The 19873-nt window shown below is 39.9% G+C and overlaps 1 protein-coding gene across 6 annotated transcripts in view; it reads left to right on the forward strand.

The window, feature by feature from the left end:
* The first annotated feature begins 207 nt into the window (after positions 1–207).
* Positions 208–19873, forward strand: part of GABPB2 (GA binding protein transcription factor subunit beta 2) — a 28510-nt gene continuing 8844 nt past the window's right edge. The window contains exons 1-7 of one of the 6 annotated variants that reach the window (XM_057548945.1): positions 208–799; positions 4819–4985; positions 6407–6574; positions 7131–7325; positions 9257–9395; positions 15398–15514; positions 18631–18816. In XM_057548945.1, coding sequence (XP_057404928.1) covers positions 4878–4985; positions 6407–6574; positions 7131–7325; positions 9257–9395; positions 15398–15514; positions 18631–18816 — 913 coding nt within the window. In that variant the 5' untranslated portion in view covers positions 208–799; positions 4819–4877. The remainder of the gene's footprint in view (positions 800–4818; positions 4986–6406; positions 6575–7130; positions 7326–9256; positions 9396–15397; positions 15515–18630; positions 18817–19873) is intronic. The other 5 variants (XM_057548952.1, XM_007178023.3, XM_007178025.3 and 2 more) reach the window with 5 other exon arrangements.

A 19873-nucleotide genomic window follows, 5' to 3' on the forward strand; every position in this document is an offset into this window, starting at 1 on the left:
GTTCAAGGAGAACGGTGGGTGGAGATGGGAATCAACTGTTTGGTAAAGTACCCAAATGGATTTGCAAACTCATGCTCCATCCTCTTCCAGGCCCCCCACAAAGAAATGACGCCGTTGTTTCAATATTCGCGCTGACAGCTTGGCTCTGGGCTCCTTATATTAAGGCTATATCTGGAAATGTGGCCGTCCGGCACCAGAGCTCAATTCATGGCGCAAAGCCAGCAATGTCCCAAACATCTTCACCCGAGGTTGAGACAGAGAAATAGGGTTTTCTCATCAACCCTAAGGGTGGCCCCCTAAAAACAGCCAAGAGAGCAGGACCGATGCAGAATCCGATTTCTCAGCGGTTTGCGGGGTTCTTGGCGCCAAAACAAACCATCGGGTCCGTCCCCTGCCGGAACTATAAGACACGTAATCGATAATCCTCCGCCTCGCTAAATAGTCCTGTCTAAAATGTCTCGGATACACACTATTTTATCTCAAAGCCCTTCCGAGCATAGAAAATGAGCCTCTGGGGTACACCACCCTTCTTTCTGAATGCAAATGTGGGTTTTCTAATCGTTTTCTCTTCATAGATTCCTCCGCCAGAAATTATATTCTCCGAGTCTGCACTTCCGGGTCCGCCATTTTGCTGCCTCCATTTCTCCGCGAGGGGGGGGGGTTAAAGGCCCCCAAAATATGCATATGTGAAAAGGTCAAAAAGTAACCGTCAGTGACAGGGAGTCTTAACTAGAGAAGGAAACAGGACCAAACTGGCGGGCTCGGTGAAAACACAGCCGGCAGCGTCCCGGACGAGGAGGTGAGGAGGAAGAAGAGATGCGTGGAATCGGGGGGGTGTCACGGCTGGGAGGGAGACTGCCTTGAAAATTTGCACCGCTTCCCAGCCCAGCCCCGGACTTCTGGGTGCAGACTGAGCGGTGCCCCTTCTCCAGAGCGGGGGCGGCTGGGGGAAGGAGAGGAAGGGGATGCTGCCGGGAGGAAGGGGAGGGGACTGGGAGGAGGTGAAGAACGGGGTGGGTGTAAGACCTGGGGCTGGGGAGCTGGACCGAGGGAAACCAAGGCCACAGAGGTGACCACTAGGGGGCAGTGCGGAGCCCGTACCGGGGGCTGCCCCCTAGGCTGAGACCGTGGCTCCCTGCCCCTTCTTCCAGAAAGACAGAACATCGCTGTGAGGCACGGGATGAGTTGTGATAGAGGAGAAAACGGAGACCCTAATTCTCTGACCCCAGTAATAGCCTAAAGATTATTAGTGAGCTCAGTAAACTGAGCAAGAGCAGTAAGGGCCCCGCCTCCAGTTCTTGCACAGTTGTTTATACAGCTGGCGGCCTAGTGGGGACGTGTGCAATAGAAAAAGAAAAAAAAAAGTCGTCAGATCATGGATTCTTCGCTTCCATTTCTCCTTCCCGTTAGCTTTCTCCTATTCTCACAGATTTCCTTGAGCCAGCTGACATCATCTTATTTCTACTCCCCCTTCCCAGGAGGACTTTCCTCTCTCATCTCTCTTTTGAAAACATCTCGGGAAAAGGACATTCTATGACTTTCCTTTTTTTTTTTTGGCAACGCCTTGTGCACTGGTGGGATCTTAGTTCCCCAACCAGGGATTGAACCCTGGCCCCGGCAGTGAAAGCGCCAAGTCCTAACCACTGGACCGCCAGGGAATTCCCAGTAGAGGTGTTTAGGTCTTGGTGATACACTTTTTATATATAGTATAATTTGAGAAAATGTGAGAGTCATTTCTGCTAATGAACCACCTAAAATTTTGTTCTTATTTTTTTTTCACTGTTTCTGTCCGTTTATTTTTTGTTTTTTGGGTTTTTTTAACTTTTTATTTTATATTGGAGTATAGTTGATTAACAATGTTTGTTCTTGTTTTAAACTATTAGTTGGGACTTCCCTGGCAGTCCAGTGGTTAAGACTGCGCTTCCACAACGGCGGGCATGGGTGCAGCCAAAAACGAAAACTATTAGTAGGGACTTCCCTGGTGGAGCAGTGGTTAAGAATCCACCTGCCAGTGCACGGGACACGGGTTCGAGCCCTGGTCCGGGAAGATCCCACATGCCGCGGAGCAACTAAGCCCGTGTGCCACAACCACTGAACCTGCACTCTAGAGCCCAGGAGCCACAACTACTGAGCCCGCGTGCCTAGAGCCCGTGCTCCACAACAAGAGAAGCCACTGCAGTGAGAAGCCCGAGCACCGCAAGGAAGAGTAGCCCCCACTCGCCGCAACTAGAGAAAGCCTGCGTACAGCAACGAAGACCCAACACAGCCATAAATAAATAAATAAATAAATAGTAATAACTAAATTGAAAGGCAGGTTTGATATTTTAAAAGAAAGATAACCATGGAGGAATGCAAATATAAGTTTTCTGTAAGAAGGGTATGCTATCATTTTTTCTGTAACATTTTCTTAAGTCGTAAAAACTTAGATCAGGTTATAGACTTTCACACTATTAAAATTCATCCTCTGCTCCAGTCCAGTCACAGGGCCTGGACTATATATTCATTTTGAATAAACTCCCCTGGTGGTCTCCTGGATACCCATGTTTGAGCACAATATTCTATGATATAGATTGGAATATTAAATAAAATAAATCTAAATCACATAGTGGCTAGATGATTCTCAAAATTTTTGGTTTTCATGTTTTAATATTCTTAAAAATTATTAAGGACTCCAATCTGCTGTATCTATTGCTGTTTACTGTTTAGAAATTAATTGTTAAATGTTAATTAAAATACAATAATAAATCCATTACATGTTAACATAAATAACAAAATTTTATGAAAGTAAATAACTTCCAAGTTAAAGAAATAGTGAGAAGAATGACATTGTTTGGGAATTACCTGGCAGTCCAGTGGTTAGGACTTGGCGCTTTCACTGTCTGGGTTCAATCCCTGGCCGGGGGGAACTAAGATCCCACAAGCACGGCCAAAAAAAGAAGAATGGCATTGTTTTATATTTTTGCAAATCTCTTTAACTTCTGGCTTAATAATTTTCATATGTATTCCTTATTTTCATATCTATTCTACATTCAGTCTTTTACAATATGTACTTGGAGAAAGGAGGAGTATTTTAATAGCTTGTTCAGGTAATTGTGGATATTCTTTGATGTTACACAAAAACTCAACAAGTGGCAATTTCTTAAAAGTTAGTTGCAGTGAGGAATCTGAAACCATGTCAATGAATGTTTTATACTTGATTACCTTAAAACCCATTGATCTGCTTTCACTTTGAATGAATCTTTTTACCTGAGCATGATTTTGTAACATGCATCGGTCATTTGAAAAATATTGGTTCACCAAATAATTCCCATCCTCCAAATGTTGATGCATTTTATACAATATAAAAAATCACATTCATTAGTATCACCACTACTTTTATGAGAAAAGTTTGTAGTAAGCTATCAACTCATGGTGGTGGATATTCCCAAAATTCTGTTTTTTGCATGGAAGCTGAAATTATAATTGATAATTGGCAGTAAATACTGCCGATTGTCTTCCTTGAAACGGCAGACTTTCTTCATTTTTTTAATGAGAAATTACTTTTTACAATATGGACAAAGCAGTACAAGATGAAAGGAAACAGATAATAAAAATTAAATTTATCAAGAATAGCCGTTTCCTCGTTGGTTGGAAGATTTGTAGTGAGTGGTGATTATATACCATTCAGACAATTCTGCATTGCATATAGGAACTTCTCACTATCCTGGGTATCCTTTATACCCAGTCCAGTTTCTAATTTACAGTAACTATCATTTTTGGGGGGGTGGGGGTGGGGGGGCGCTGCAGCGAGTCTTCGTTGCTGCCCGAGGGCTTTCTCTATTTGCGGCGAGCAGGGGCTAGTCTTTGTTGCAGTGGGCGGGCTTCTCATTGCCGTGGCTTCTCGTTGCGGAGCACGGGCTCTAGGCGCACGGGCTTCGGTAGTTGTGGCTCATGGGCTCTAGAGCGCAGGCTCAGTAGTTGTGGCACACGGGCTTAGTTGCTCCGCGGCATGTGGGACCTTCCTGGACCAGGGATCAAACCCATGTCCCCTGCATTGGCAGGGGGATTCTTAACCACTGCGCCACCAGGGAAGTCCCAGTAACCATCCATTTAAATGACCATTTTGCATGCTCTTCAGACTTAATCTCCACCATTACCTTTGATTTCATGTGTTTAGCAACAGTTTTGTTTTTTCTTTTACCCTAAATAACTGAGAGTTGGCTATATGCCTTTTACAGGGAATAAAAAATCTCTCCTACTGAGATGCTTTTTTTACTACGAGCTTTCACAAAGATTTAATAATGCCCACATTATTAAGTGAAAAACTGTAATGATTTTAGACATAACTATACTTTTTTTTTTTTTATAACTATACTTTTAAACAAAGTATGTAATCTGGCCAAGCTGATGACTTTGTTTAAAAAAAACTCTAGGTGTTGCTGAGACACCTCCAACAGGTGCAGTGACGTCTCTGTTCATTTTTGAAAAAGTGTCTGCCATGTACCTGAGTTTCAATATCCTTGGTTTATCTATTCATTTTTTGTTGTAACATACTATTTCTACCCATGGTTGTTTCAAAGGGGTGAAATGCTGTTTTATTGATTCCTTAAGCTAGAAAGGCAGTAATGTGTTTCACATATTTCCAAAGTATTTTTCTGGAGATTGAAAGTGAGGGAACTATGGTTTAGGGCCTGAAACTTCCCAAATATCTGACTGTTTGTGTTAGATGAAGTAGAAAAGAAGTGCCTTATCAAATAGTCAGCTTGAGAATATCTTACATATATACAAGAGGTCTGCTAAAAACATACATACAAGAGGTCTTCTAAAAACATTTTACAGGCAGCTTTCCTTGTGTTTGAGTGACAGCTTCCCAAAAATTTGTGTTCCTATGCATAAAGATGTCTTTGGTGGACTTGGGGAAGAGGTTGCTAGAAGCAGCAAGAAAAGGCCAAGATGATGAAGTGAGAACATTGATGGCAAATGGTGCCCCATTCACCACAGACTGGGTAAGCTCTCTTAATTATTCCCAGCGTGCGCTGTTACCAACCTTTTTCTTAAAGGCTAAACAGTCTATTGATTTTTCTTCATTCTCTTTCTGCCTCAGTCTCCTTAAAAGCATTTCATTTTCTTTGCCTCATCTGAATATGTGGTTTTCCTTTTCTTTTAGTTTTCCAAATTGAAAGAATCTCCTGTGGATATATGGGTGGTAATTGTAAGATACTATATACTTGTGATTTTCTATAATGTTTTTTTAGAGTATTTTCTAAAGGTTTACTTCTGCCTGGAGTGTACTTGGGTTATAGGCTGTAATTAGCTAGAAATTGAACAAAATCAGTATACTGAGTGCATTTCTAAACTAACGAAACTCCTTGTTTCCTTTTCGCTAGAATGTCCTCATTAATAAGGAATAGTCTAGCCATTTTGTTTCCTTTACCACTGTTAAAAAACATTAAAGAGGAAGGTGTAATTTCGTGAGTTCAGACAGTCAACTTGGAGAGCAGAGTGTCAGAAGATCCAGGTCCAGGTTATAACATGGGCTTGCTTAGCATTCATAGATTTTGTAAGCATTGCCTAATTTTAACAATTCGATAAGCGCTGTCCTCTATTCTGGGGTGATTAATTCATAACTTTAGAGGCCAGCAGTTTCTTAGAACTTCACAAAAAGGAAGAAAGGAAACCCATGAGATTAGCATTTCTATAAATGGACCTGAAAAGAGCAATGTGAATTAAATCCAATCAGGTAAAGAGAGTGAATATATGAAAAGCAAAGAATAAACGAAATAGGTTTTAAAATAGAGAGCATAACACGAGAAAGGAATACATCTCTGGCCAAAATGGATGCTGATAGATAACTGTGATTAGTAACAAGACTTACTTTGAGATGATACAGACTTGCTTATTGCTATTGACACACAATTGCTATTTTTTTCTGCCCGTGTGGGTAGGAGGCACTTCATCTTATCAGTCTTTTTGCTTTGCTTTACTGTGGTAACAAACTTCTATTTCAACCAATTAAATTTGTACCCTAAATTTCACATGTAACTTTCTAGTCTCTGCCCTTTTCCTAGAATTGTTTTGAACTTGCCTATCCCTTTCCTTTATCCCTGACTCAGAATGCTCTTTTCTATCCATTTTTTTTAACCTTCTTCTAAGCCCTATTTAAAAATCATACCCTTTATGGAATTTTACCTGGTAAGTCCACCTGACTTAAATCCATTATACTTAGCGCTTCTTTAATTGGTTGTATATTTAGTTGTCCATTAGTGTATTAATTTTAATGAAATAATTTCTTCAGCTTATCTGTCCAGCCAGATTCTCTCTCCAAGGACAGGAACCTAGGCATCACCTGTTGTTCATTTGTATCCCTCCAGTAATGATTTAGGACTCTGCACACAGTTGATATTAAATGAGTATTATTTTCCCACAGCTTGGAACATCACCCCTCCACCTTGCAGCCCAGTATGGTCATTATTCCACAGCAGAAGTGCTCCTTCGAGCAGGCGTTAGCAGGGATGCCCGGACCAAAGTGGACAGGACTCCCTTGCACATGGCTGCAGCTGATGGACATGCACACATCGTGGAACTACTTGTTAGGGTAAAGCAAGAAGAGTGAGGGGTCTATATTGTAAAAAAGACAAATACCTCCCTGTTTTTTTACTTAAACAGGTGGTAGGAAACTAGGTTGGGAAAGATTAAGTTTAGGACAGTTTATAGCATTGAATTGCATCTCTTTCAAGAGTCATCATGGCTATGAGGATTTTATTTTCTAATTTTTTAAAGGCTAAACAGACTTTATTGATCTTTCTTCATTTTTCTTCTGCAGGTGTTCTCTGGTCTTATGCCTATTTTTTCAGGCACTCAGCTCTCTGTTAATAAATGCAACAAAAATCTGTTCTTTTCCCCTTCCTCTCCAATCTGTTATAATTTCCAATTATGTCCTTAAAAGGTCCTTTCATTTAAGGCATTGTGTCTATCAGCATTCAGGAGAATTTGAATTCAGGAGACATGTTTTTCCCTTTGATATTTCTTAAACATTTCTAAATTTGAATATGTGTAATCTCTATGGAAATCCTCTGTATATGGTGATGGGATATTGCACCTGTGCTACTGTAACCAGTGTCTCTTTGAAAAAAATTACTTTTCTGTGACAGAATGGTGCAGATGTGAATGCCAAGGACATGCTGAAGATGACAGCTTTGCACTGGGCCACAGAGCACCACCATCGAGATGTTGTAGAACTACTTATCAAATATGGAGCTGATGTCCATGCTTTCAGCAAGTTTGATAAATCTGCCTTTGACATAGCCCTGGAGAAAAACAATGCTGAGATTCTGGTCATCCTTCAGGTCCTGTTCTTTTTATACACCACAGTATACTTCAGTTGAAGTTAAGGATTTTTTGTAGGAACTGAATCAAAACTGAATTTTCTCTATCTTATCAAAGTAGTACTTCCACTATGTCTCAATCTTGTGACTCAGTGTCATTACTATCTTTAAAAAAAAAAAAAAAATCTATAAAGCCCTGAATTATTCATGGTGATTGAAGAACAATGTTGTGGCCAGTACAAAAATAAGTTTTATTTGGCTTTAGAATGTTTTTTTCTCCATGAAAATTTCCCTTTCTAATTAAACTTGACTTGGGATAATATTAAAATCCTCTTTATATTTTATGAATATACATCAGCTCTTGTGAGGTAGTACATAGCTCTAAAGCATATTGAGTCATAAGGAAGCCATCTCAGAATTAAAAATCAGCTGTGATGATATCATCCATTGATTTCCTAAGCCAGCACTGGTATATCAGGAAATAACAGGATGAGAGATACAAAGATTAATAGGACATAGCCCTGTCCTTGGAGTGTTTACAGTATGATGAAGGTAAAGACAAGATATAAAGCATTACAATACTATGGTGGTAAACAGATACCTAGTAAGTGTTACAGGAGGGAGTATTGATAATGCTTAAGGCAAGGATTAAAGTATATGTAGACTCTGAACTGAGTTTTGAAGGAGTAGTAGGCAGAGATGTGAGAAAATGATATTCTAGGCTAGAAAAAGCAAATCAAAGACACAGAGGTGGGAAAGGACATGGAATATTCAGGAAAGAGTAAGTAGTTCTGTGACCAGAGATTGGGCAAGAGAAGCAGAGTTTGGGAGTGGCAGGAGCTAAGGCTTGAGAGGCTGAGTTCTGAACATAGGGTTGTTAGATGGTATGCAAAAGAGTATGGACTATTTTGTGGGCAAGGGGGAGCCAATAGAAGCTTTTAAGTAGAGAATTGATATGATAAGATTTTTTAAAATGATGATTGTTTAGAGTGTGGTACAGACTTGAGAGAGAAGACACTTAATGCTGAAGACCTTCATTAGGCCAGGCAAGAGCCAATGAAGGCTTGAATTAAGGAAGTGATAATGGAGGGTAGAGGGGCAGATTCAAGAAGGAATTTTACAGTAATCAGAGAATGGATAATCTGTTTCAATTGAAGCTCTTAGCAAGGGGATAATTATATGTAAAAAAATAGCCATTTCTACTGTATTATCAGTGGTTGGTTGGTTGTTTTTTTCTGACATATGGTTCCCTATAGACTGGTTATTCTCTTCAACTTTCAATTCCTTGTTTAGAGCCCTTTTATAATTCGACTTTTTTTTAGTAGTGATCATGTTTGTAGAAAACTGCTTATGAAAGTAAAAAAATAAAATAAAGATAAGCATCTTTATACCGAAATTGTGCAGATATCTCTAGAAGCAGAAGTGCAGCATATGGAACTAGACTTTAAAATCCGGCACTCATTTATTTGCTTGTTATATATTCTCTTAGGGATTTCTTCAATGGCAGAATGGAATAAGTAGTTGGACAAAACTCTGGAGAATATTGTTCTCTGTAGATTCTCTGCAGGGATCTCCAGCTAGCACATTGTGTTGTACATAATTGATCATAGAATATTAGTGCTGGAAATTACTTTTTAGGTCACCCCCTTTATTTTTCAAATTAAAAACCAATATCCAGAGAGGTTAAGTGAATTGTCTAGAAGTTTTTGCAAATAATAACGCCTTTTTTTTTTTCTAAAGTAGAGATAAGCTTGGGGAAGCAATCTAACGTCTCTGTTGCCCTGGTCTGAGAAAAAACAGTCGTCTTAATGAGAACTGTGAGGTCCCTGGGACATTGTGCGCCGGAACTAGTTCTGCTTGACAGAGCATTGTGGGGGGGCTGTTCAGTAACTGTATAACTAAGGCTGGTTAGTAAGTGTTCTGACTTTGAAATATCTTGCATTGTTTTATAGGAAGCAATGCAGAATCAGGTGAATGCTAATCCTGAGAGAGCCAACCCTGTGACTATGGGTACCCCATTCATCTTCACGTCAGGAGAAGTTGTCAACCTCGCAAGCCTTGTTTCTTCAGCCAGCACCAAAACAACCTCAGGTAATGTTCTGATAATGTGACATTTATTTTAGACTTAAGTGAACAGAATTACAGGTTTTCTTATGAGATGAATGGGTACCCTGTCTGATACCCACTCCTTTATTAAGGTATTCCCCAAATGGAAGATTTATAATAGATTTAAAAGCTAATGCACTTATTCTTTCTAGGGGAAGGGAAAATCATACATTGGGATTGTACATAAGTGTTTGCTGTGTTAAAAGTAAAATATTCTACAGATTAATCTGTTGAAGGGTTATGTCTGACCCCAAAATGAAGATATACGGGTGCTTTAATATGGTACTGCTAAGGAAAATAGTTAAATATTTATAGTCTAAGGCAGTAACAAAGCAGAATAAACATAAATGGTTGTTGGAATGTTGATATAAAAGAGGTACATGTGATTATTTGACTAAAGTGTAAGAGTCTTGATTTGTTCTTGAGAACATATATAACAACAAAATAGCAAAGAAAAGCACTTGGTGTTGATCTTTTGAGACGTGTATGTTTTTAACAAAAATATCTATCTAAAAAGGAGCAAATCCACTTTGCTGTACAGCAGAAACTAATACAACATTATAAATCAACTGTACTCTAATAAAAATTTTTAAAAAATAAAAATAAAAAGGAGCAAATTGAATTTATTTTCAACATCTCCTTACAAATACTTGTTTTACAATGAAGGAACTTGTGTCCTCATTTAAATAAATTTTCCTACTGACTCTTGGTTTCTTTTTCTGTTTCTGACTTTCATTTAAAAATATGCAACTGTATTCATAGTTAAGTTTGTAAAATATCAAAGGAAGATCTTGAATGAGGTATTATTGAGAGGCATTGTAAAATAGAAAGAACATATACACACTATACCTAGAATTTTGCATTCAGAACTGCTTTCAAATACTGATTTATTACTTGACTAAGATGCTTGACCTTGGAAAAATTACTTCTCTAAGCCTTCTGTACTCATATATAAAATTGGTATATAATAATCTACTTTATGAGGTTGTTATGAGACTGAGATTTTGTATTTCAGTACCCATTTTATAGTAGGGCTTCAATAATAGCTAATGTTAAGTGGAAGTATAACTTCTCAGTGAAGGTTGAGTCCATCATGCCCACAAGGGGGCAGTAGTCACCTTCATTTTATAAACTATCAACTTGTTTAAAATCACTGTAATCAGAATATTCACAGCCATTTGGATTTGTTGTGGTTCAGACCACACTGATTAGAACAAGTGCTTTTTTAATCCAAAAGTTTGTAGAAGCCAATAAAGTTATATGTTCACAAACACGTATTGAATAAAAAGAACTAGAGTTAAGTCTTTAGTCTAACTACTGAAATTCTCCAGATTCTTATCTGGAATGATAAGCAAAGTTGAAGACATTCAGGATAGAGATTCTTAGCCTTGATTCCCATGGACCTATATCATGCTTGTCGTGTTGCTTTTGGCAAACCTACTCTTCTTTCTCTCTTCTGTATGTTGATAACGGCAAATTGAAATTGCTAAACCGTCACATAATTAGAGCTGATCTCTCCAGTGTCATCTTACTCATGAAGCATTTCTACCTAGCTATTCCCCTTTAGGGGATTGGCCTATCTGATGTTTAATCAGTGCAGATAAAAGAAAGGAGAAAAGTTATAAGCCAAATTCAGGTTGTGTTATTGAACTGGGTTAAAGGATTTTCTTTTCCTGAATGGCGGGGCAGGCTTCTTGTTTCCCATCATCCAGTAATATTTTTAAGAATTAACTGGGCCTTCCCTGGTGGCGCAGTGGTTGAGAGTCTGCCTGTCAATGCAGGGGACACGGGTTCGAGCCCTGGTCTGGGAAGATCCCATATGCCGCGGAGCAACTAGGCCCGTGAGCCACAACTACTGAGCCTGCGCGTCTGGGGCCTGTGCTCCGCAACGAGAGGCCACGATAATGAGAGGCCCGCGCACCGCGACGAAGAGTGGCCCCCACTTGCCGCAACTAGAGAAAGCCCTCGCACAGAAACGAAGACCCAACACAGCCATAAGTAAATAAATAAATAAATAAAAATACAGATTCCTAGAGTCTATTCCCTGAAGGTCCAACGTATCAGGTCTGGAGTAGGATATAGAAATTTCCTTGAAACAAAACGAAACAAACCACCTGAGAGAGGATAGGGAATTGGATACTTAAAAAAAAAAGAAAGAATTAACTGAAAAGACCTTAAAAAAAAAAAAGAATTAACTGAAAGTATCCTAGGATTATCATTTTGGTGAATTTTTTTTTTACTGCGCCCCACACCATGTGGGATCTTAGTTCCCCGACCAGGGATTGAACCCATGCTCCCTGCATTGGAAGCCCGGAGTCTTAACCACTGGACTGCCAGGGAAGTCCTTGGTGGATTATTTTTGATACCAAAATCCAGATTATAAAGTTTGCTTTCAATTTTCCATTTGTGACTAAAGATATCAGTCATCAGTGCCACCATCAAACTGCAGTGATTTGGGAAGGCAGACTAATTTAAACATTAATCAGAGCAAAACAAAGTTATGAAGATGAATTTCCTGTTTCTGTAGAATCATAAGATGCACTCCAAAATCAAATATAAATTGCCTTATGTTGGTTCATAAAGAGTACAGGCTTTGGAATCTAATAATTAGGTTCTAATCTGGGCTCTGACATTTACTAGCTGCATGACCCTGGGCAAGTTACTTAATTTTTCTGGATCTAGTTTGCTGAGGTTGCCTAGCCGACCATAGCACACTACCCTAAATCCTGGTCTGAAGAGCTTATTTATTTGTATAAGCCTCATTCTGAATAGGTAAAAAGTTGTCACTAACAATGCCATTTCCCTTCCAAAAACAACAGCAACTGTGCACATTTCATTTTATTTGATGTGGGGGTCTTATATGAAAGAGAATGAAGGAATTAACATTATTTAACAATAAAGTACTTTATTTTCCTAGAACTCCCTGGGGTAAGTCTAAAGAGGTAATTTGCATCATCTCTTCAGTTTCAACTGTATATGTCAGAATACTAAACGTAATTTTTCACATAAGTTCTTCATTTTGCTATTGAGGGGAAGTTGGGTGAGTCATTATGTTTGAATCAAAGGGAGAGCACCCTTAGGTTGGAATCATTATATGCTAAGAAGTATATAATGCCTTTCTCATGAAGCAGTTCTACCCAGGTATTCTCCTTTAGCTTGGTGGCCTACCTGATGTTTGTCCTAGAACTTTTTTTTTTTTTAATAAATTTATTTATTTTTATTTTTGGCTGCATTGTGTCTTTGTTGCTGTGCGCAGGCTTTCTCTAGTTGTGGCGAGCGGGGGCTACTCTTGGTTGCGGTGCGTGGGCTTCTCATTGCAGTGGCTTCTCTTGTTGTGGAGCACGGGCTCTAGGCGCGGGCTTCAGTAGTTGTGGCTCGCGGGCTCAGTAGTTGTGGCTCGAGGCCTCTAGAGCGCAGGCTCAGTAGTTGTGGCGCACGGGCTTAGTTGCTCCGCGGCATGTGGGATCTTCCCAGACTACAGCTTGAACCCGTGTCCCCTGCATTGGCAGGCGGATTCTTAACCACTGTGCCACCAAGGAAGCCCTGTCCTAGAACTTTAATTATAACAGCCTTGCTTGTGTGTGTGTCTGTGTGTGTATGTGTGTGTTTTAACTGTGGTAAAATAACAACCGCCTTTTTTTTTTATTGTTAGTGACTTACTGTCACATATATTCCAACCTCCATGAGGCATATATCTGAAAATTGCTTGTTCCTTGTTTGTTTCATCTCTGAGTTTTATGTCAGCACTTGGTACGATAGTCTGAGTGATAAGAAAAACATGAACTAAGCAGGAAAATTAGAGTATAGGCTATAGCTGAATCTTCCTCTTACTGAAGTCATTAGATAGACACAGGCTCCTTTCTGAAGGTCAGGCACTGTGTTCTACTCAGACCATTTGGTTCCCTGAGTATTTTATGAGAAATTAAAATAAGGATATCATTACTATCTCTACCCTTATCTTCACTCCCACAGTCATCATCCAAAAGCTTTGATTAAGATAGTTTGCAGCTATGTGTATTATACAAGTAATCCACCTTTTTATGGAAAAATCTTCTGAAATTTAAATTTATAAACCAGTTAAACTAACTAGATAAATCATATCAGAAAAGGACTTTAAGTTTTTTTTAAGTATTTTACAGATAATTGACTTTTTTTTTTTTAATTTTTATTTATTTATTTATTTATGGCTGCATTGGGTCTTCGTTTCTGTGCGAGGGCTTTCTCTTGTTGCGGCAAGTGGGGGCCACTCTTCATCGCGGTGCGCGGGCCTCTCACTATCGCGGTCTCTCTTGTTGTGGAGCACAGGCTCCAGACGCGCAGGCTCAGTAGTTGTGGCTCACGGGCCTAGTTGCTCCGCGGCATGTGGGAATCTTCCCAGACCAGGGCTCAAACCCGTGTCCCCTGCATTGGCAGGCAGATTCTCAACCACTGCGCCACCAGGGAAGCCCAATATAATTGACTTTTTTTAAGCATAGTAGTAGGAGAACTTAAGAGTACATTTAGGGCTTCCCTGGTGGCGCAGTGGTTAGGTATCCACCTGCCAATGCAGGGGACACAGGTTCAAGCCCTGATCCAGGAAGATCCCACATGCCGCCGAGCACCTAAGCCCATGAGCCACAACTACTGAGCCTGCCCACCTAGAGCCCACGCTCCGCATCAAGAGAAGCCACCACATTGAGAAGCCTGCGCACCGCAACAAAACGTAACCCCCACTTGCCACAACTAGAGAAAGCCTGCGTGCAGCAGTGAAGACCCAATGCAGCCAAAAATAAAATAAATGAAATTAAGAAAAAAAAAAAAGAGCACATTTAAGAAGAAAATAAGTGTATCAGTCACATTTCAGTCAGGAGACAAAGCTACATATGGTGTAGTTTTATTATACGTAATTTTATTATACATATAAAATAAATATATCTATTTTATTATACATATATAATAAAATATATATATATAAGTATATAATTGATAAGCGTATACACTTAATTTATAAACACTTGTTAGTAACAGTGGAGTAACTACCGTGAGCGGAGAACTCTAAAGAAAACAGGAATAGCCAGTATGGGGAGCAGCTGCTACTTCTGTATGACAAAACTTAATCTCATGCCAGATGACAAGAAATATTTATGGGGTCCAGCTTCAGTATCACAAGATATGGCAAAGAAGAGTGGATTTGCAGCCAAGAAGCAGTTAATTCACAACTGGTACAATAAGTATCTCTGAAATTATACTGAAAGACTTAGGGAAATGAAATTCATGTTATAAAAGTTTGATTTATGCAAAACTGTTGAGTAATACTTTTCAGTTCATAAAGTTAGGAGTGCCTATTGCCAGACCTAATACACTTCCCTCTTGGAACTTAGCTGTAAGGATATCACACAGATACAAGAGAAAAAGGTTATGAACAAATTGTTTTTTAAAAGCACATCATGACATAACTAAAGTAAGTAAAGTAGGTAATTGTTTAGCCTTTGACATTCAAAATGTGAAACTTCAGGTTTTTAATGTTTTTGCACTGAGGTCAGTCCTAGTCTTCTCACCTCTCTAGCTGATGAATAGAAGTAGCATGGTTGAGTAAAGCCCAGGAGGGGCCTATTCCCTCACCACTGCTTAGTTTGGGGTGAGGCATGCTTTGTACGCTTACTGCCTGCTGCCAAGGAGAGCTCTGCATAGCCAGCCTAAGGAGTGGGTGGCACTCTTGGTCTGTTAGCTACTGATGCTCAGCATTGGCAATGCCAAGAGAATGATCAAATGAAGGGAATGTAGTGTGGCCCTATACCAAGCATATTACCTTAATCCACTTTAAAGGGAAGACTTTAAACCTTAAAAGAGTTTTAACACCATGATAATTGGTTTTTGTAAGTTTGTATTAGAGAGCAAGATTAAGCACATTAGAGTGAAAAGCTGAGGTTTTGATTTAATAAGCCATTTTTAGTTCATCTCCATTTATTCTCTCCGCTGGACCTCATTTGCCTTTTTTACCGAAATAGGTGACCCCCATGCCTCCTCAACAGTACACTTCTCAAATTCTACCACCTCAGTGCTGGCCACCCTTGCAGCTCTTGCTGAGGCATCAGCCCCCCTCTGCAACTCACACAGAGCCACAGGTAGGTAAGGGATATCTGCTGGGTGAATCACCATTTCTTCTTTTGCTTTTGAATCTCCAGCAGATTTAATTTGCATGAAATGTTAAAGAATTATGGTTAGAGACAGCTAGGATAAAGGGATGTAGAGTCATTGAGCATCAGAAAGAAAAATCGCTAAGTGATATAATCAGTCAGCTGAATAATATCAGAGAATGACTAAGTTATTCCTTTGTAGTTTTGCAGCTTCAAGTTTGTTTACCCTGACTCCAGTTGCATCAGATTGAAATGTTTAGTCTTATATTAGCAGAGTTTTGGAAATACTCTATGTTATGTTTTGTCTGATGCTATCATAGAATGATTCAAAATAGCAGCCTAAATATCTTGTATTAAAGCATCAAAATAGGGCTTCCCTGGTGGCGCGGTGGTTGGGAGTCTGCCTGCCGATGCAGGGGACACGGGTTCGAGCCCTGGTCTGGGAGGATCCCACATGCCGCGGAGCGACTAGGTCCGTGAGCCACAATTTACTGAGCCTGCGCGTCTGGAGCCTGTGCTCCGCAGCAAGAGAGGCCGTGACAGTGAGAGGCCCGCGCACCGCGATGAAGAGTGGCCCCCGCTTGCCACAACTAGAGAAAGCCCTCGCACAGAAACGAAGACCCAACACAGCCATAAATGGATAAATAAATAAATAAATAAAATTTAAAGCATCAAAATACATGGGACTGCTACCTCGCTCATTTTTATATTCTTTGTACCTCAGGTTGGCTTGCTTTTATTTTCACTGGAGACGTTATTTTGGCATTTCCAGTGGATTTGTGAAGATACATTCTGTATAGTGCCCTTCTTATTTTAAAACAGAAAGGTTTCAGGTCACTTAGCCAGAGCTAGTGACCCACAGGGAAAAGGCTTAAGGCTTCATATAGGTAGGGGACAAATAGTCATAGGTGGGCTTCCCTGGTGGCGCAGTGGTTGAGAATCTGCCTGCCAATGCAGGGGACACGGGTTCGAGCCCTGGTCTGGGAAGATCCCACATGCCGCGGAGCAATTAGGCCCGTGAGCCACAACTACTGAGCCTGAGCGTCTGGAGCCTGTGCTCCGCAACAAGAGAGGCCGCGATGGTGAGAGGACCGCGCACCGCGATGAAGAGTGGTCCCCACTTGCCGCAACTAGAGAAAGCCCTCGCACAGAAACGAAGACTCAACACAGTCATAAATAAATAAATAAATAAATAAAAGAACGTGAATTTCTAAAAAAAAAAAAATAGTCATAGGTAAGGCTAAATAGTCATTTAGGAATCTTTCTGGAAACCTCTGGCAGTCTGCTCCATCATAAATGAAAGCAGATTGTTGATTTCTTTCTGCTGTTGACATTTGGATGCTGAGAACATTCCTCCAATCCTATTTTTCCAACTGGCAACAATCATAAAGATCTCTACTCAGATATGTATGAGTGAACAGCATGGCAGAGGAAAAAGCAATGTATTAAACTTGTGCTTGTTATTCTTTTGATTTGTTCTTTGATGTTGGTTAAATCATTTAAGTTCTCCAGGTCTCAGTCTCCTCATCTCTGACATGATGGTTGGATTAGATTACCTGTCAGGGTCCTTTCAGCTGTAACATTTAACTGTTCTTTGTTTCTAAGAGGTGTGAATGCTCTGTTTCCACTAAACTGCCTGAATGTGTCTCATACGGATAGTCCCTACCCCACTTACTGCAAAGTTCTACTTGTGACTCTTTAGATACAGAAATTTCATAGTGGTAGGAGCTGTTTCCCCTAATAGTTATTGGGGATACTGACTAATCAAACTGGAATTCTTTATTCAACATGATACATACAAAGCTCTTAGAAAGGTACCTGGCACATAGTGTCACTGCTGTTAATGTTATTGTTGATGTGTCAGATGAGAGAAGCCATCTACTATTTTTGTCTATCAGACTTCTTCAATGTTTTGACTTCTTGACATATTATTTTGTTAATTCACTATTAAATGCCTTTATTTCTTATAGAAATAGATCTACTCTAATTTATAGAATTTATAGTTACTTTTCTAAGCTCTCTAAAGTTATTTAGACTTTCAAGATGCTTTCTGAAAAAGGAGTTCCGAGATAAAATATGTTTGGGAAACTCAGCATATCTTGTTTTATATTAGAGAGTCACAGTGCTCATTAGTCTATTAGGGTCTCTGATACTTCCTACAAAATAAACAAACACAAAAATTTAAGCATATTTAAACGAGCATTTTGAAAATGTATTTGTACGTAGAACCTATCTTTAGTGAAAGCTAACATGTCAATGAAGACATTTTATTTATTTATTTATTTTTATTTTTGGCTTCATTGGGTCTTTGTTGCTGTGCCTGGGCTTTCTCTAGTTGCGGCGAGCGGGGGCTGCTCTTCGTTGGGGTGCACGGGCTTCTCACTGCGGTGGCCTCTCTTGCTGCGGAGCACGGGCTCTAGGCATGCGGGCTTCAGTAGTTGTGACACATGGGTTTAGTTGCTCCGCGGCATGTGGGATCCTCCTGGACCAGGGCTCGAACCCGTGTTCCCTGCATTGGCAGGCGGATTCTTAACCACTGCACCACCAGGGAAGTCCCTGAAGACATTTTAGAAAATACTGTTCTAATGCATTCCCTGTTTTCTTTCTTTTTTTAAAAAAAATTTTAATTTATTTTATTTTTGGCTGTGTTGGGTCTATCATTGCTGTGTGTGGGCTTTCTCTAGTTGTGGCGAGCGGGGGCTACTTTTCATTGCGGTGCACAGGCTTCTCATCGCGGTGGCTTCTCGTTGCAGAGTACGGGCTCTAGGCTCGCAGGCTTCAGTAGTTGTGGCACGCAGGCTCAGTAGTTGTGGTGCACAGGCTTAGTTGCTCCGCAGCATGTGGGATCTTCCCGGGCTTGAACCCATCTCCCCTGCATTAGCAGGCGGATTCTTAACCACTGCGCCACCAGGGAAGCCCTCCCTGTTTTCTTTTCGCCTCTGACTTAGCATTGTTTACAGGAGCTTGCTTTTGTGAACTGTTGAATATAACTTTTTTTTTCAAGTTTTTCTATCCCTGATATTATCAGTTTTAAGGGGGCTGAAATTACTATACTCCTATTTTTTTTAAAACTGAAATGTTATGTTTCCTTTTGTCATCTGTAGCTAATTCAGAGGAAATCATAGAAGGAAATTCTGTTGACTCATCAATCCAGCAAGTGGTGGGGAGTGGAGGCCAGAGGGTCATCACCATAGTGACCGATGGAGTCCCTCTGGGTAATATCCAAACTGCAATCCCTACTGGAGGCATTGGCCAGCCATTTATTGTAACTATGCAAGATGGACAGCAAGGTGAGTTATACCATTTAGACAATTGTTTATTAAAAGATACTTTAGACACTCAACACACCTCTAAAAATGAGGCATTAGGGGGACTTCCCTGGCGGTCCAGTGGTTAAGACTCCGCACTTCCAGTGCAGGGGGCGCGGGTTCAGTCCCTGGTTGGGGAACTAAGATCCCACATGCTACGTGGTATGGCCAAAAAAAAAAAAAAAAAAAAAAAAAATGAGGCATTAAGGCAAGTAGTGGGAATGGGAGAAAGCCAGATGCCAGATGGGACAAAGAAGCTCTGAAAAAGGAAAAGAAACAGAAGCCAGGCTGGCAAAGGCTAATTCTCCTAATATATATAAAATCTGTGAGTAAAACCAATAATCTGGTGGAAAAAAGAGCAAATAATGTCAACTAGTAGTTCACAGAAAAGAAAATACTGATGGTTCTTAAAAATAGGAAAATACATTCAACCTACTTCTTTCATGCAAGAGAAATATAAATAAATACTGCAGCAAGATACCATTAAAACACTATATTGTCAAGGGTATGGGGAAACAGGCAGTCTTATAAACCACTGGTGAGAGTGTAAATTACTGCATCCTCTGAAGAGCAAACTGTCAATATATATCAGTATTGAAGATGCATATACCTTTTGGCTAAAAAGTTATTTTTCTATGAATTTATATTCACACACACAGAAATGACATGTATACTAAATTATTCATTACAGCATTATTTGTAATCATCAGAGATTAAAAAGAACCTAAGTAGAAGTCATTAAGAAACTGGATAAATAAATTATGATACACCCCACCTATGCAATGGTATACTATGCAGCTATAAAAAACAATGAGGAAGATTTTTGTATACAAGTATGGTCTGATCTCCAAAATATATTAAGTGACAAGAGCAAGATGCAGGGGTGTGTAGAGTATGCTACATTTGTATTTTTTAAAAAGGGAAATATATGTATATTTGCTAATATGTTCATAGACTTAGACTATCTCTGGAAGAACATTCAGAAACAACATTGATAACATTGGTTCCCTTGTGGCAGGGCACCTGGGTAGCTAGGGAT

This window comes from Balaenoptera acutorostrata, chromosome 1 (assembly GCF_949987535.1).
Source record: "Balaenoptera acutorostrata chromosome 1, mBalAcu1.1, whole genome shotgun sequence".
NCBI lineage: Eukaryota > Metazoa > Chordata > Mammalia > Artiodactyla > Balaenopteridae > Balaenoptera > Balaenoptera acutorostrata.